The sequence below is a fragment of the Castor canadensis genome, chromosome 15, assembly GCF_047511655.1.
Source record: "Castor canadensis chromosome 15, mCasCan1.hap1v2, whole genome shotgun sequence".
NCBI lineage: Eukaryota > Metazoa > Chordata > Mammalia > Rodentia > Castoridae > Castor > Castor canadensis.
This window is the reverse complement of record NC_133400.1, coordinates 97,295,307-97,314,631: the sequence shown is the minus strand read 5'-3', so window position 1 is coordinate 97,314,631 and position 19,325 is coordinate 97,295,307. Positions and strand designations below refer to the sequence as shown.

At 38.9% G+C, this 19,325-nt stretch overlaps 1 protein-coding gene across 1 annotated transcript in view; it reads left to right on the top strand.

Moving 5' to 3' along the window:
• Ryr2 (ryanodine receptor 2) overlaps positions 1–19,325 on the top strand; it is a 591,935-nt gene that overhangs the window by 232,776 nt on the left and 339,834 nt on the right. Inside the window, exons 3-4 of the mRNA XM_074056805.1 lie at positions 3,348–3,452; positions 15,958–15,978. Coding sequence (XP_073912906.1) covers positions 3,348–3,452; positions 15,958–15,978 — 126 coding nt within the window. The remainder of the gene's footprint in view (positions 1–3,347; positions 3,453–15,957; positions 15,979–19,325) is intronic.

Below are 19,325 nucleotides of genomic sequence, written 5' to 3'. Positions count from 1 at the left end.
AGAGCAGTTTGGGATTTTAGGTTCTGATGTGATCGGTATTTTAAAGGACCAGTCCTGAAGTGTACCAGGGAAGTGTTTCTGGTATGGTTTGGAAGCCCAATAAAGTTTTTTCAAACTGAAGTTCTAAAAATTAACTTTCTCAGTTAAAAAAAAAAAAACTTTCTGAGTGAAAAATAATACTAAGAAAAAGATGATCTTTGGCAAATTCCTGTGCATTGGAGCTCCCAGCACAGGTGGGAGCTGCCTCCTCTGCTGGCCTGGAGTTGGGGCCCATTTTTCTTTGGAGTCATGTAGTGGGTCTTTGGTTAATGAAGGAGACCCTTTATTTTCTGGTGATTTGGCCTTATTTTTTGGAAGTGGAGTGAAGGCTCAGCATCAATGCTAGAGAGAGTATAACTATTAAAATCAAGATTACTTGAAAAATATGTATCTAAACTATGGAATACTTCTAGTAGTTTACCTTAAGTGGCACCAGGTTATGATAAAGATTTTGTGGCTTAGAATAACTAGGACCTTTTTCTTTAGAGCAAAAAATAGCACAATATAGCTCTGATTTGTATTGTTTCAGATTTTCTTGGAATGGCTAAATAATTTTTCTTTTTTACTCTATCAGCTTTTCTATTACATTTGGGTGGGCGGAGAAGGAGTTGCAGGAGAAAGGAAAAGAAAGATGAGTCAGAAGAAAATGGGTTGAGCCCATAAGGGACAGAGTTGCCTTGGAGGACTGAGGGCTTTCTTCTTCCTGTAACACCCACTGCCTGGGAACATACCTGCACCAGGCCTGTCACTGTGGAAACATGAAGCTTTTGGGATGGGACTAATAAATTTCAAACCCATGTGAGTTTTCAGGATCTTTAAAATGATGTAGGTTGTTACTGCAATCCATACATTAACATTTTGATGAAAGCAAAGAGTGAAAAAATGCAGTATTCCCAGAATGTAAACTTTTAACTGGAAAGGAACTCTTCTAGAATATACCTTTTGGCTGTTAGGAACAGGTGTGTAATTATACATTTGTGTTTTCAAACACTGTCCAAAGTGGAATTCCTGAAGCACCAATTTTAAGAAATGAGTGACACTTCATAAATGACATGAGTGGAGAAAATTTACAATATGCAAGAGTGATGATACTAGCTCACGTATTTTGAATTCTTGCTCTGGTCTTGACACAATCATAAATTTTTTAGGTATGCCTTCTCATTTTTTTTCACAACAACCTTATAAGATGGTGTAATTATCATCCTGTTTTTCAGGGGAAAGAAATCAAAGGTTAGAGCAGTTAACAGCTGGTGTAAATAGTGAGGACAGAATTCCTGCTCCGTAGGTGTGTGCCACTAATGAATATTGGTCATGGTTGGCGAGTGGCAAGCCAGAAATGACTCTTACAGGTGCCAAGAGTTGATGGCTAGATATTTTTGGTTTGTGTAAGCTGATTTGTAAACTTTGGTACATTGACATCAGCAATGATTGGGATATTTACACCACAGAAGTGGGCAAATGCTACAGGTCAAATGCATTTGTCTTTGAGCTGTTCATCATTTGAGAACGTATCACCTGGCCAGCACTGTTTCTCAGAATATATCTGACATGGATATGAATGAAATAAGTACTTTCTTAGACAGATTCTTTTTTCCCAAAAACATTTGTCCTCATCTGAAGAGGAGAGACTGTAATCAGTGTAGTTATAACTTAGAAAATTAAAGAGAATTCATTCTTCAGCTTCATAGCAGAGTCCCTTTTCAGGCTTCTAGTCTTTTAGCTGAGGAGGTTGGATGGCAGTGCCCTTCCTGGCTGCTGCAGGGTGACAGCAGTGGCTGTACCTGGGTTTGAGGGGATCCTTGACTTCTGAGGAGGAGTGGAAGCAGATCAGGTTGGGTGCACAGAAGCCCGTGACTGGAGGATGGAGGGCTGTGGAGAAAGAATGTCCCTTTGACAGCGACACATGGGTGCCTACAGGGTTTTTGGGTGAATCATTCCTGTGGCCTGGCTGTTGGCTTCATTTTTCACTACAAATAATTTCAGGGCCCTAGTCTTCATTCTTTCCTTGAAACCATAAAGCATCCTTCTTTACTAATGATTAAAAACATTCCAATGGTAGCGGTTTAATTAATAAACACTTTAAACATTATACATTGAAATTTTAATGCATTTTATCAACTTTCATTACAGTCCTTCCTGTACTGTGCATTTAGGCCAGCCTGAGCTACATAGCAAGCTCCAGACTAGTCTGGGATACATATCAAGACTCTGTCTCAAAAAAAAAAAACCACAAGGGCTGTGGATGTGGTTCTATGCTTGAGGTCTTGCCTAACATGGGTAAAGCCTTGGGTTTGATTTCCTCACACCAAAAAAAAAATCTTCCTAGTGTTCTTTTTCATAGAAGAATAATTTTGCTTGTATTTTGTGCTGAAGGATATTTATAATGTTTTTGCTATTTTGCTATTTATAATGTTTTGACAATCTTCCTTGAGCTTGTTCCCACACCAAGCTGGACCACATACATTCTGGATCCTGTCAACTCAAGCAAAAACACACATGATCAAAAATGCATAGTTGGCTCTAACTTACCCAGCAGTTCCTATCCAGGTTCTGTCCATGCTTAGTAGTTACTTATTGAGATCGTCAGAACTTATGGGGTATTGATTGGACAGGAAGACTAAAGAAAGACGGGAAAAGGAAAAAAGGATGGAGGATGAGAAAATAAAATAATGAGTATAAGCACTGGATAGGAGGCAGGTTCCTACATCCCAACTTAGAGGCAAAATGTGACATCCAATGAGAGGAAGAAGAATTCCATCTTGCACAGAACAGGAATCTGTGTCAATGAACTTATTACACCAGTCCAGTTTTACATTTGCTTCGAGGCAAGTGTATTTCTCCATCCTGTAAATCTCATTGGCCAGCAGGCTGATTGGAGGTTAGAAATGAATGCTTGCTTGTGAGTTGGAGAAATCTGGATTTTAATCCTGACTGGAAAATTTTGTAACTCCATGACTTTGGAAAAGTGGCCTATCTTCTCCATCCTCTCATCCCCACAGTGGTAGCAATAATTCTATCTGTGTGGTAGCAATAATTCTATCTGTAGGTGACCGCAGGAGCTATGAATAAATCTCCCAGTGGGATGTGTGTCAGAGAAAGTGCACCATAACTGAAACTGCTGCCTTCCACGAGTTTAAAAACTGTACTAAATGTGCATAGCAAGGACAGTGTGTCCTGAAGATGGGGAGCTCATGGTGAGAAGTGACAAAGACTCAATCTGTCTGTGAAGGCACCTGGAGTGCACAAAGGTAAACAGACATGGGTGTTTGACAAAGATGACAGACTGATGGCTTTCCCTCTCCACACAGAATGTCCCCCCGGACCTGTCCATCTGTACCTTTGTGCTGGACCAGTCCCTCTCGGTGCGCGCCCTCCAGGAGATGCTGGCCAACACGGTGGAGAAGTCGGAAGGGGCAAGTACCACTTTCTGTGATTGCAGTAGTGCAGTAATGAGCTCAGCTGTGGGGGATGAATGATTGCTCTCCTGGTGTCGCCATCTTCCTCTCGCTGAAATAAGACAGTGGCTTCTCCTTACGATTCATTCCCTTAGGTCTGACTTTCTGCTCTAGCTGGCTGACTCAGGGTCCAGTCTCCATGTGGTCTGTGTCAGTACATCTCATGTCTGTCTGTGGTTTAAAGCAGAGCCTTTCTGTGGCCATTTGTGTGTCTCCTTACACTTTTTTCAGCACTGTTAGTGTTACTGTTCTGACTAATTACTTTGTGCACAGCTGTTACTCATTGTCCTTGTTCTAATCTTCTTTATGGCAAATAAAATTTCATGGCACTGTTATGTATTTGAAGTGACAAAATTATGATGATACTTAGAGCTTTAGTTAATTGTAATTTTGCAAAGACCTAATCATTTTTCTGCTGAAAAGTGAAATTTCTATTCTATTTCATAATGCAGATATTTTTCTTTGAAAGACTATTTGGTAATTTTAATAGTTTTCCATGAGACATGCTATTAGTGAATGCTGGGCTATTACCCATGTCCAACCAACTCATTAAAATTTAGAATTAACTAGGAAGATAAATGATCAAATTTTTGTTTCCTATTTTTTTGAGCACTCTAATTACTGCATTGTTGCATAGTTTAGTAAACTCTGTGGTTTCTAGTAATATAACTGAAAATTGTCTTTCGTCATTCTTGATCTACATATGGTTGTTATTGTTGAGTTATTGCTCCAGTTTCGATAAGTAAAGATATTAAAAATGGTAACACATGGTTCCATACAAATGGCTAATCAATTGTAATATAATATACTGTTTTTCATCCCCTATAGTTTTTAAATTTTTAGTGTCACACACTTTAGAATTTTAATTGGCTTATACGTTCATTTTTAATTAACTTTAAATTTTAGCATTCAATTAAATATGGAAGGAAACTTGAGTGATTTTTATTTGATGTTAGACTGAAAGCTTCTTTTATAAAGCTCCAAATATGTTGTGTATATTTTAACATTTCAAATTCATTTTTGGTGGTAGAAACTATTTTACACTAACATGCAAAATTTGTCCTTTCATGCTAAGTTTTTTAGGATAGACTTAAATTAAGAAAGAGTCAAAATTTCTCAATGCAACCAGTCAATTTGCCTAAAATTTTATTTTTCATTTTTTATTTTTAGATTGCTAAGAGCTTCTCCTAAATTTAACAACTTTGAAAAAGATCTTTTATTTCTGTAAATTATGAGGTTGAACTAGGCAACCTCTAAATATTCCATGAATATAGGAAATGATTTGGAATAACATTTTAGGATTTATGTTTTTAAGATATTCATTAATGAGAATTTCTAGACACCCCCCCATACTTTTATTTAGCTGAATTAAATTTTGAGTTGTTCCCTCTAGAAAGTTTCTATCTATGTGATGTGTGGAAAATGGTAACTTATATGACATGTGGAACACCATTTTATAAAGCCTGCAATAGCTACCACAATTCATTGATTAAGAGGTAGAATTTGCGAAAAATCCACTAAAGGAAAGAAATATATTTCGTGGTGCTGACTCTTACTTTCAGCTACTATCATTCTGTCAAATAGCTCATTTGAATTTTAAGAAAAAATTTTAGGAAAAAGATTCTCCCTTAGACTACTGAACACTTACAATTATATCCAGGACTGATATTCAATATATTTTAAAAATGCTTTGCATGGATATCAGTTAATCAGAGTGGCTCCCAGATGCAGTGCTGGATGTGGAAGGAGTTGGGGTGTCCTGGAGGACCTGTGGGGTAATCCAGGTTACTGAGCACTCCTGGGGCTTGGGCAAGAGACACAACTTTTCTCCATTTATTCATAAGCATGTGTACCAGCTAAATCTCATGTCTGATGATATGTGATTAGTGCATTCTGTCATCTCTTGTAGGAATTAAATCTTTTGGACTTCTTAGTCGTATACTCTTTTCTTGTATGTCACAATGTCTCCTTTAAACTCATATGGGATGCTAATGGCAAGACCTTTTATCAAGCAATTTTTTCCCAACATTATGGGCAGTAGATTTGCTGAAATTAAAGTCCCCTTTTCCTACGATGACATGTATCAGCAAGGCAATGCTAATTTTCCATGAAATTATTTCTTTCTTTACAAATTAGTAGTGCATAAAAACCTGCATATCAGCTGATTCCATCACTTTCATAATCAAATTTCTTTACAAAGCTTTGTTCTTTTTTATTTAATAATTCTTCCTTTTGCAGTTCAGTAAATTGAAAAACATTGATTCTGTTTAATGTCCAAGGTGTTGTGATGTGCATATGGTCACATAAGCACACTTGGTATCCACATGGAAAAGCTTTCTATGTATAAGCATGCCTTTGCTTTGTGTGGTTAAGAACCAGTTTGTCTTGGGTCTGTGAATAAATGCATGTTTTCCATAAAGGTAAAAGGAAACCCAGCAAAATGCTCTCAGCATTATTTGTGACAAAGCAAATCATGAAAACCACTGATAATAAAAGAAAAAGCACTGTGTAAGATGAAACAGGAAGATATGCCTAATTTATGAAGTTGGTTCCCCAAAGAGTTGCTTATTGTGGCTATTTGTGAAATGCTCTCATGAAACCAAAGGCATTCTGAAATATTTCATTTAACAGGATTTTCTGTTTAATAGAAAAATGTATGATAAATCAGAGCTCTAGATCTGATATATAAATATATATGTATATATATGTATGTATGTATATTTCATTGAATGTCATTTAGCCTCTTTTTTTTTTTTTTTGGTACTGGGGTTTAAACTCAAGGCCTTGCACTTGCTAAGCAGAGCTCTACCACTTGAGCCAGATCTCAGCCCTTTTTTTGCTTTGGTTGTTTTTTAGATATGGTCTTGTATTTTTGCCCAGGGCTGACCTCATACCACAGTTCTCCTATGCCTCCCAGTAGTTGATATGACAGGCATATACCATCACACTCAGCTCATGATTGAATAAGGGTTTTGCAGACTTTTGACTTATAGGCTAGCCTCGTGTGTCAGTCCGTCCTCCTGATCTCTACCTCCCGAGTAGCTGGGATTTCAGGTGTGAGCCACCATGCCCGGCACCATTGAACCTCGGTTCTTATTCAAAGCTTGTCAACAGTCAATGGACCAGCTGTTGTTTATCTGAATAGCTGCTCACTGAACCTTTGAGATCTGAGGATGGAGACATACCTTAGGGCATCAGAACATGATACCGTCCCTTGCATCTTTGTGGCCCAAGTTTGCATGGACTTCTGTGTGTGCACAGTGCACTGTGTCATTCTAATAAAATCCTTGACTGTTTTAGACTTGTACTCTGAGGGTACTCAAAACAACATCAGAAAGCTACCTACTAAATTTACTGGTAAATGAGTTTTTTGTAATACATTTTTAAACCTTGAAGCACCATAGCCGAGTTCTTTACAAGTTCGTTTATCGAATCTCAAGGCTCCAGTTTCAGACAAGGAATTGCATCAAAGATTATTTTATAAAAGAGTAAGAGCAAAAGACAAAATCAAGAAGTGTGATGCTGTATCTCACAAGTGGTTAGACACATTGACTCCATAGCAAACTCCCCAAGTTCAGCTCCTGGTAACACAAGACAAGCAATTTGGCCTTTCTGTGCCTCAGTTTTCATATTTCTAAAGTTGGCAAAATAATAGCATTTCCTTCAGAAAATTGTGATGAGAATTAATAATATATGCCCCATGTGTAGGTCAACACCAGCCCATAGGAGGTGCTATGGGTGTGTTTTCATCCTTCTGTAGAGTCCTACATGGAGTCTGCCTGGGTAAGCTCCCATCAGATCTGATCCCCCAGGACCTCAAGAAAACAACTATAAACTGAACCAAATCTAAAAACAAACCAACCACTACCATCCCCACCACCCAAACTCCTAATTACCTGAATGTTTTAGACTGATTTTTATGGCCATTGTAACAAATTTTGACCAAGTTGGTAGCTGAAACCACCATAAACTTATTGTCTTGTAGTTCTGGAGCTCACAAATCTATTATATCAATTTGTTTTATTGTGCCTGGTAGGAGTACATTGTCATATTTACAAAGCTTCTTAAAATATATCAAATATATCATACTTGAATTCACCCCCTGCATCATTTTCCTCTATTCCCCCCTCCCCCCATTCCTGGAATAGTTTCAGCAAGTATCTTTTTCCCACTTGCATACTTGTGTACTCAGTATTTGCACAATATTCACCCTCCTTCACCATTTCCCCCCTTCTCCCCCCTCCCACTGGTATCACCCCCCTCTCCTAGGCAGGGCCTGTTTCTCCCTCCTGTTCTCTGATTTTGCAATAGAAAGGAAAAAGACATGACATTTTTACTTGTTTAAGATAGCTGCGCAGAGAGTTTCCTCTTGGCACTTCCATATGTATATGTATTGTAACCCGATTTGGTTCATTTCTTTTATTTTTCTTCTTTCTGCTTTAGTCCCTTTCTTATGTTTGTTTCAATCAGTTTGAAATTTCTGTATTCATTCTTGTATAGAGAATTGTGAGCTAAAATAAAGGTACTGGCAGCTTTGCACTTAATCTAGGGGCCCTGGAAAGAATCTGTTCTGGGCATTGCTTGCTACATTCTTAACTGGGGTCTGTCGCTTATCTTCAAAGCCAGCAGTGTACAGCATGTCACATGCTCACAGTTCCAAGGATTAGGACGTAGGCATCTTTCACATGCTTTTACTGACTTACCACCTCATGAAAGCACCAAGATTCAGTAAGATCTTTTTGGTGAGACCAAGTGAAAAATCTGAGCAGTCTGGTAGCTGAATCTAGCCACCAAATCTATTCTGATTTGATAGGTGCCTGACTTCCCTGCAAACAAAAGAATGTTAATTTCAGTCTATCAGTCTATGTTCAGTCTATCTTTGTAGATTCACCTATTTTGCATTTAAAAGACTTTATTCTTTGAAGGTTTTCTGAGTTTTCAGTCATCACTCTTTTCCCAAAGTGGGTCTTAACATTCTTTAATATCCTTATTTTTCTGATATTTTGGTGTCTGTTCAGTGGCTTTAGTATCTGAAACACTTATTTGGTGGTCAAGTTCTAGGGCAGACAGGCCAGTGATAAAAAGGTGAAGACTTAATGTCGTGTCCACTTGGACTGAGTTTTCTTTGATGTTTCTGTTCCATTGGCTTTTCCTCTTATTAAAGTGAATTGAGATGGTGTGAGGAGGGAGGAGGGAGGGAGTGTTTGTGCTTCTCCTGGTCTGTGTGATAGGGGACCATGTTCTGTACATTGTTGAAAGTAAGTTTTGCAGAGGCTGGGCTAATAATGACTCACTGGAAAAGAATGGAGTTTATTTTTTTCTTCTTTCTTTTTATTTTATCACTTTTACATTTACTTACATATGTATACATTGTTTGGGCCACCTCCCCCCTCCTCCTTCCCCCTCCTCCTTCCCCCTCTTCCCCCCTAACTGCCCCCCTGGGTCCTGTGAACCCCCACCAGAACCTGGTCCAGACAGAGCCTGTCCCGCCCTCTTGTTCTCTGATTTTGTTGAAGAGAAAGCATAAGAGATAATAAGAAAGACATAGCAGTTTTGCTGGTTTGAGATAAAGAAAGCTATGCAGAGAGATTCCTAGTGTTGCTTCCATGCACTTGTGTATTACAACCCACACTGGTTCATCTCTACCAGACCTCTTCACTATTTCCCGGTCACCTTCCCCTAGTGGCCTCTGCCAGTTTAAGATTACTACATTCACTCCTCAACAATGAGCACATCAACCGCATTCAGTTTTAGGTTTCCTTCCCTTTTCCTATTCCTCCCGTGCACAGTCTCCCCTTAGTGTGTGACCCATGTCCAGTAATATTACTGAATTTGTTTGGGCTCTATAATCCGCATATGAGGGAGGACAGGTGATTTTTGGTCTTCTGAGCCTGGCTAGCTTCGCTTAAGATGATGTTCTCCAGCTCCATCCATTTACTTGCAAATGACAAAACATTCTTCTTTGTGGCTGAGTAAAATTTCATTGTGTATAAATACCACTTTGAAGTTTATTTTTTAAAAATAGATTTTGTTGTATGTATTGAAGGCATACGGCATGATGTTAAGGATACATCTGGAGATTGAAATAGTTACCATAGTGATGCAAATTGGCATATTCACCTCACATAGTTACCCATTTTTGTTTGTTTCTTATTGTGGCACAAGTGACTAATACCTACTCGTTTAGTGGAATCCCAGAGCAGTACAAGTTTATTAACTGTGGTCCTCATGTTAGACATTAGATCCTAGACTTCTTCATCCTACACATTTACCTTAACACTTTGTTCATCCATCTTCAAATATGTTACAGCTTTACAAATGCTGCTATATTGCCATCAAATACAAAACTAAGCTCCATTAGTATACAGAATTAGTATGTAAAACTGTGACCACGCTTTTAAATACTTAAGTGTAGTAGTTATCTGCCCCAAAGAGGCCACAGCCGAAGACTCAACAGGGATACTGCTTAATAAAATAATCTGTGCTTTGGGGTGCCTAGGAGAGACCTCTGAATACGTACTACAACCTCCTCCAGTCCATCCTCAGAACCGTGAAATGCTTAATGGATTGGTGTGTTTAAATTGTTGATGATAGGATGTCATTAGCTACATACCTGAAAGTGCAGTTCTCAAATGCTAGTTGCAATGTATTTTGAGTCTGGATTCTGCTGCTATTTCTGGTCAGGAGCCTCCCTCATGAAGCCTAAGCACTGCTCTGGAATGAGGCTCACATGCCAATCAATTGGCAAATTTACTAATTGATGACGTATTTGCCAAGATCTTTATCGAAGGCTCTGAACATAAACTTGCCCCTTCCCTTCACCTGCAGAATTGCTGCTGTGACTTAAAGAGTGGGGAGGATTGTAATCTCCTGAGGAAGGGCTTACAGCTCAAAATATTCCCTGAGCGACAACTCTCTGTCACTTATGTGACTGGAAGCCTGTCTGTGGTGGAACCGTGCATCTCTTGTCTGCAGTTTCTCTGTTTTGCTGTCTTTCTGCTAGAAAGGCAACTTCCTATCTGAAGCTAAGAGTATGACATGTTTCTGTGCATTTGAATGACGTGGTTTGCAGAGACTCTGACCTCAGACTCAATAAGGAGATCAATTTAATCAGCATGGAATTCAGTCATGGGGCATGTTAGGCACTGTTTTAGATTATGAGCCTCAAGTGTATACATTAGATTCTTTGATTAGTGTCATTCAATTTGGACATTTTTTTCTCAGATTTTTTTGTGTATATACAATAGAAAAATGTCTTTTCATTTGTAAATATTTATTAACAAATGAAGCAGATGTGATAAACAATTCTAGAATTGCTAGTGACTGAAAGATATTTTGGAATCTATTGAGCCACCATTCTCCAATGTTTATTCTCTGAAATTTCTAACATTAAAAAAAATGGATTTTCATCTAATTGAATTGAATACCTCCTTCTTTCACCACTTTATCAAACAACACTGTCCATTACCTCCCTACCCAAACAAGCAAACACGAAACAAAAACAAACACAACCAGAACCCTTTACCTTAAGCCTCTCCAAAGCACTCCTGACCTCCTGACATAGTCTGTATTACACTTTGCTTCTTATGTGTCAATTAGGTTACTGCTCAGGATAGAGGAAAGACCCACAAGGGTGGGGCTTTCGGTCTTCTGTTCACTTGCTATTGTTCAGATACCTAAGAGGAGGCAGGTTTGTACCAGATACTCAGTAAGTATTTCTGATTAGAGGACTGCAGGCTGCTATTGTAGTGTGCTGGCTTCCACAGTTCCAGGAAAAGTGAGCCCTGCATGACAGAACAATTACAACCTTCATGTTATCTAATGAGAGAAAACTGTCTCATATCTAACACACCCATGAGATTGGGCAGTGCAATTTCTTGGTACATATTATCTACATTTTCTTTATATTAGAATATAGTTTTTAAACTGAAATATTTTTATTTCACATTTTAGATCAGTGTTAGATTTACAGAAAATTGTTGGAAAGTAGAGTATGTACAAACCTTCTCCATCACCTCAGCTTTCTCTATTATAATTATTATTATTATTATTTTGGTAGTATTGGGGGTTGAACTCAGGGCCTAGTGCTTGCCAGGTGGATGCTCTACCACTTGAGCCACTTCACCAGCCCAGCTTCCTCTGTTGTTACTGTGCTCAATAACACTGATGTAATGATTTGACATTTCTGAAATGCTGTAGTGTTTAATAAGGCTATCCTACCTCATTGCTTTTTCCCTCTACGAATTGTTCATGAAATTATTTGGGATATTTAACTGTGCTTTGAAGTTCTAGTAAGTAGGCAACAGGCCTTAGTCCTCTGATGCCTGGCTTAAACTTTACAAGAAAAAAAAAAAACCCCTTCTGAATAACATTATAAGACCTTTGGTTGAGTTAGGTCATACTTGTGTTAGGGAACAAGATTGCTAAGACTATAGTACTGAATCTGCTTTCTTGTAGGACACACTTTAAAAGAAGAGAGTTCTGCCTGGTTGATACAAAAGCAGAGTAGAGTCAGAAGTTGGGCTCAAGTATAATTTGATGAATTACTAGATCTACTGTGAAGAGTGGAATATGAGAAGCCTATGAGAACTAGACATAAGCAAGGTGAGATGCAGCTCAACTGCTTTTCCTAAGATGTTTATCTGTAGGCTGAGATTGGCACAGCTCTGGCCCCAGAAGAGGAAAATGCGAAACAGCTGCTTTTCCTAAGTTGTTTATGTTCAGAGAAGCAGGAAAGCAGGTTTCTCCTGTTGCAATGTCACACCCCTCCCCAAGAACCTCTGCTCCACCCTGTTTACCACTGATATAAAAGACTTGCTGAAGGAGGACAGAATGGTGGGGAGGCTTTTTGCTTGAGGCTTTCACTTTTGGCTCTTGGGCTTTTGCCTTTTTTGCTGTGGGAGGCTTTGGAAGGGAAAAGAATTGTTGAAGGGAAAATGAATTGAAGGGAGGATTGCTGAAGGGAAAAGAATTGCTGAAGGAGAATTGCTAAAGGGGAATTGCTAGCAAGTCTGAGGGCCAAGACTTTAAGAAAGCTAAAGAGAACATGGGACAGAGCAAGTCTAAGGAAAGAGATTTTAAAGAACAGAAAAGAAGACTTTAAAAGCAAGGTTTTAAGAACTGCAAGGAGTAAGGCCTTAAAGAATATAGATAGAGAATAAAAAGCAATGAGGGTTGGGTGTCTCCACCCGAGTGCCCAACACACCTAACCCTACTTTCTGTCTGTCTGTCTGCTCTGTGTCTTTTCTGTATCTCCCATCACCCCCAGTTAGCCCCAGTTAAGTTCAGTAATAACCAAGAGTGAGAGAAAGCTTACTCCAACAAAGGAACAAGAGAAAAAGCTCTCTCCAATCTACTTTTGTGATTTCATTTGGTTATTTAAGTTTATGGTAAGTTTTGTTTTCAAACTGATGACAGAAAGGATTTTGCAGTCTCATACAGTTTAAAACCCATATCGCATTCAGTATTCCAGTATGCAGGGACATTTTTATTGTTTATTATTATTTATGATTTCCCTAACATGAATGTCACGTCTGTGTGTTCTAATTTACCACTTTGTATTTTCCATTTGAAAGTTACTTGGCCTATTCCTAGAAGCACTTGGGAAATACCTCACTTTGAGGTCGGGTGAATCTGTAATTCTGTCATTTGAAAACATGTAAGGGCGAGGAAGAAAGGGGGAGTAAAGAAAAAGTCCTTGCCAACTAATGAGAGTCAGAGATCTAGAAGAAAAACCAAGTCTGAAAGTACCCAGCACAGTACTTTGACAGTGGTTCTCAGTAAACATGTTTCTTTCCCTTTCCCTGTTCAAGGGATAAAATCACTGTTGAGATTTAATTGACCTATCCAAATGCTGATGTTGGACTGACAAAAGTGAAGTAGACTCATAGCAGGGACACTTTGAGAAACCCCTTAGAACACTGACTTAGTGAAAGACAGGACTGTAAAACAGATACAGTGGAGGGGTATCAGAGGGAGGGGGAGGGTGAGTGAAGGAGATTGGATGAGGGTATATGGTTAATGGACTTCATATACTTATACAAAATAGAACAAAAAAACCTTTAAGTGGGGCAGGGAGCGAGTTGAGGGGGAGAGAAGGTGGGGAGTATATAACCAATGTACAATATGAGCCTTTATGGAATTGTCGCAATGACACCCCCCCACAACAAATATATCCTAATTTTAAAAAATCTCGTTATTACTGGATAAAAAGTAGTGTGTAATGTATATTTCGTTGAATTCTTTGTTAGTTGGCAGTTTCATCACTTGTTTAACAAATCATTAGGCACCTATGGAGTTCACATAGCATACATTTGGCATTTAAATGATTATTTCCCTTAAGAGAAATTTTGTTTTTATTTTAAAAACTAAGGTTGCCCTTTTTTTAATCAGTGTTCATATGATAAAACATTTAATGTAGTTTCCTACAAATATTAAAATACTTATTTTCTCTAACATCATGGAGTAAGTATATTTCTTTAAAAAAGTCTATATAATTGGATTTATTGTTAGGAAAAAGTGTTCATTTGTCTTGTATACTTTGTAGATCTAGTGATTGTTTAGATTATAAAATTGGTCAAATTCATTGTGAATTTTATATTTTTCCATCTAATTGGCTCCATATGAATCACTCTAGTCTTCACCGTTTGCAGGAATTTAATTAAAGGTTCTTGTTAACATCGATAAGAGACGTGTCATGAAATTGCTCTGCCTCGCTTCTGCATAGGTGTGACTTTGTTGTACTTCAGTGGGTCTCCAGCCTTGTGGACCATTTGTCTTGTCTGTGTGTCTAGCCACACATTCATTTATCCTCAGCACACACCTCTGTGTTTATCTGGATATGGCCTCTGCCACACTGGGATGCAACTTAAGGAGCTATGTTCCTCTTTTGTGATGTATATCACTGAAGACCGTCTGTTGCTGATAATGGAGAACTATGACTCTTGAGTGTAAATTCTGTTTTCTGGAAAATCCCACGATGTTGGTCTTTCCAGTGATGGGTGTGCTTGTGTATGGGTATGAATGTCTAGCTTTTAGAAGTGAACACTGAACGTAATACCATAATACAGTTTTGATAATCACTGATAGCCTAAAATATGGTTTATAAATCACTTCACATTTTTGTGGATTGTTTTTCTTGGAAGAAAACATATATAACAATTTGTTCTTTGGGGGCTAGAAAAGCACATGGTAACTATACTATATTGCGCAAGCTTCTTTTGCTTCCTTTTACCTCACGACCTAAGATATGGATTAATCACTGGAGGAGATTATTGTTGAACGTGAGGCAGTTCAAGTATAATGACAACCAGGCCTATCCTGCAGTGAAGTGTTGTTTCTTAAATAATTATAATGTGTTTTTAAAATGCGAGCAAGGAGATGGGTGTAGAAGTAAATAAACTACTAAAGTAATTTCACTTATCTACTGAATGTGCCAGGACTTCAGAAAATTCCTCCTCTACATTTAGATTGGTATTTTTAATATCACTTTATAAAATTTAAGAAAACAATTACTCTATATATTGCATTTTATGCACCTTGCCTTCTAGGAGTTTGCTTATTAAGGGATGGAAATTCTTCTGGATAGCCCATGATTTTCCCCTTAGTGGCAATAGCTTCTTATCTGATAAATGAATTTTCTAAGGAAAAATGCAACAAATTAACTTAGATATGAAGAATGTGAAGTAAACCACAATTCTGACAGTACATTAGTCATGCATTTTGTAGAAGGGTGTAGGCTGTGGGGATTACCTTGAAGACTGAGTGAGTCCCTCTGTGATAAGATTTGTCATTCTGATTGATTTGATCTGAACCTGAGAACATGGTCAGAGACAGTCTTTGCTGACATATGATTTTGCTCTGTTTATACTATGGATATAATTATAGTCACTAATTTTTTAAAAGAATTACATATGATCATGTGACTAGCATACATTCATTAATAAATACCAGTTTAAAAGTAATTTCATTCTCATATATGCTCAATTACTTAGCAAAGCATGCCCTTTTGTTGTATTATGAAATGTTATACAATGCTCGGAAAAATGAGGTAAGAGAAATTTTACTTTCAGTGCCCCTAGAGAAATTATAGTTAGTTAGATCTTTTAGTTATGTAGAACTTTTTAAATAGTGGTTTCTAGACTGGAGCCCTCTTATGCTTGGGAATTGGGTGAAATGTTCACCTTTGCTCTTGAATATATTGAATTATATCGCAATTTCATGTATCACTTGCAATTTTAGCCCCTGCTTGTTGAAACTCTGATTACTAAATTAACTGAATTTTTAATGTTTGATGAGATTAAATTGGTAAGTAAGAGTTTGAACACTGTTTCTTAGCCTTTGGAATTGGAAGTGGATTTTGGTAGAGGATATTTCAGTTGATTTCAATGACAGTTATTGAAACATTGCTAGGTATTTATTTTTTCTTGTTTGTTTAATTTATTTTGGCTTTTTCTTTCCACAGCAAGTTGATGTGGAAAAATGGGTATGTGTTTCCATGTATTTATAAAGACGCTGTGATGGGAAGTGCATGACGGCTGCTGTCTCTAGGTTTTCGTTTTGCTTCCTAGTGTGGCGTGTGCTAGGAGTATTGGAACTAACGGCTGTGCAGAAATGAACGTGTCTTACAGGTCTCCCGCCAGAACCTTCTCTGCCTGTGGTTTTGCTTCATCCAAAATGGGTTCTATTAAAATACTCCCCATCCCAGATCCATAGAATTTTATATAATTGGCTTTAATTATATAAATGATGATAGGCTTCTGGACAACAGGATGGCTTTTATTATTAGTACTCTCCTTTTTTGCCAAAAATGTGACTTTAATCTCACAGTCCTAACTGTTGATTGTTCCATACATTATACAGAAAAAGGCCAGACTTTTCTATATTCATATAATCTTAAAAACTGAAGGCAAAGAGCCTTGTCCTATGGACAATGCAGCTATGGGATTCTGGAGGATAAGTTGGGGGACCCTTGTTGTCCACCAACTGTGTAAGGGAACAAGTGACATTGTTATTCTCAGTCTCACTTTCTTTATCTGTTAAAAAAAAAAACAAGATAAGAAGGAGCTGGGAGACAAAAAGGGAGAGAAGAAGAGGGGGAGAAACGGAAAGGGAGAAAGGAGGGAGGGAGAGAGAGACAGACAGAGAGAGGAGGGTGGGGGGAGGGAGGTGCTCTACCACTTGAGCCATGCCCCCAGCCCTGAAAATTTTGTTTTTCAATTGACAATTCCCTGATGATGACACCATACTGGTCTTTGAGAATAGCTGTTCCCATGGATGGCATTCCTGGGAAGAGTTTACACTGGTTGTCTCTCCTTGTAACGAAGCTACTAGAACTGTGGTCAGCAATTTCCTTTGAAGTCGTGCATCCTCCTCAGGGCCTAGGGTTACATTTGGATCCAAGCTCTACAGCTTTCTTGTCTGGCTTTGACAGCTTGTCTTTCTAAGAACAGCCATGCCACCTCCTTACTTATCCCCGACTCTCCAATATCAGCATCCTAAAACACATTCCTGTGCTTCCTCTTATCTGTGTCCCTGAGTATTTCTGTGCAATACTCAGATTGATGTTTCTTGGCCAAAAGCTCAAGCTGCTTCTAATTGTTTTGGAAATGGAAGATGGGGGAAAAAAATGACGTCACCTTTTCACCACTGTCAGAAAGCATTCTCTTTTGTTCCTTTGTGCATTTGGCTGCTTTTGATCTGTCTCATTGGGTTATTTTCTCTCTCTTATTTGCGTAACAATTGACACCTTAGAATTTATTTTTATTAAGTATATTTGTAAGTCTTTATGGTAGAGATTGCTTCTTAGTTCTAAATAGATAACATAAATGTCACCCAACTGTACATCTTGAGGCTCTGCTTTGCCAGAGACCAGCTTTGTAGCCTCAGGAAGGCGCTTTGTGGGCCATGATCTCCCTGTCTATAGGATAAGGGTCTGACCTACTCCTCTGTTCTCCTCCTTTTTCTTTTCTCTTTCTTCTTCTCACCCTCTCCCTCCACTCCCCCTCCCTCTCCCCATTCTCCTCATCCTTCCTTTTCCTTCCCCTCTTTCCCCTTCTTAGTTGAAGTTAGACTGGAACAGGTCCCATGGCATTTGTCATATTCAGAGAGTGAAATGTATCAGTTGCTTCATGTCTCACACATCTCATTAAAGTAATTCTGATGCCCTGTTGTGTGGAGCAGGCTAACCTGGTCCCATGTAAATGAGCCTGTGTGGGTCTCTCAGACAGAGTCAGCAAGAACTGGCTTCTCACTGCACCCCACCAGTTTCCACAGACCCCTGTTCTGTGCCCAGGCCTCCACCCTCTTCAAGTATAGTGAGGAGGGAGCTGTGGCAGGCTGGCAGGAAAGCCTTTTGACCATAGTGTGCTTCCCAGAACTTGGCCGGTGTGCGAAGCTGTCCTTCCCTATGGGCTCCCTATGGGCTCTTGGCAGGTATTTTGCGGGGAGCTTCTGTTACAGACTCCCTGACCTGTGGTTCTCATACTGCAGCTTCATGCATCGCCTGTAGCTGGCTGGGTGGTTTCCTCCTTCTCCTGAGTTCTTTTGGTGTCTGTCTTTCTAGATAATCCCAGGCTGGCTGTGATAAGGGATACTGCTTTTGCCTGCTGGTAGTACATTCCCTTCCCAGCTGCAGCCTTGTAGAGGTTGCAGGCACCCACTGGCCCCTTGGTCTCCAAGCACAGCCAGGCACTAGCCCTCCAGGTCCCAGCTTCTGTAGGCTTACAGTGAGCGCAGGCTTGGAGGGACGCAGGATTCCATGCCCGTCAACATCTCCCTTTAAGAACTCGTCATTTTGCTCTCTATCCTACTGACTGCCTGGAAGGGGGTGATCAACTAAGGGCAGCAGGTGCACCCATAGCCTCCCCTTTGGCTGTACTCTAGGTGTACTGTTAGGTGGTGTAACTGTCTGTCTGGGAATGTGATGGAACTTGCCATTGTTTTGTTCTGAGACAGGTGTCCCATTTTCATGTCTGTTCTTCTTGCTTGTCTAGAGTGCATTGAACAACCTCAGGTGAAGACCTTTAATTACCTCATATACATATGTGTGTATGTAGCTATATATTAATATATAAATTAAAATAGCTTCTGTGTATGTTTTTTGAAGCATAATTCTAGGTAGCTTCATCAAAATTCAGTCTCTCTCACCCCCTTTCTCTCTCTTCCCCCTTCTGTCTCTCTTCCACTTCTCTTTCTCTTCCTCTTTTCCTCCCTCCCTCCTCTCCTCTCTCTCCCTCTTCTCTCTCATTCCTTCTCTCCCTCCCTCATTTCTTTCCTCCCTCAACCCCCTTCTTTCCCCTCATCAATGTCTCTTTGGGGCATCTTTCAATTGTTTAACCATAATAAGCCTACTTAGGTAACCAATACTATTCTTCACACTTTAAAACAGAAGAATTGTTTTGAGTCTTGGCTTGAAAAGTAACTAAGTGTTATTTCCATCTGCTCTCTCTTCCACCCTTCCCTAACCTTATACCATTCGTTTCCAGCCTGGATGCCTCAGATTTCAAGTCACAGGTGGGGACAATAGAAGAATGAAACAGATGCTGAAACAATGTAGACCAAATGATGTCTTTCTCTTAACTCTTCTTAAAATTATATGGATGCTATTGTAATTGTTAAGATATGAAATCATTTAAAAGTGTTCCTAACTCAATAATTGCTTTTGAAATGGTTTGAAAAAATATACAGAATATTCTACATGCTCATGTAGATGAGTTTTATATGTAGGTGCTGCTCTGCATATCATCAGGTTTCATATGTCTTCAGGTCATTATTATCTAGATGACCTCTGATGAGGAGGTCAACTTATTGCCTTTTGCCTAGAAGAATTCT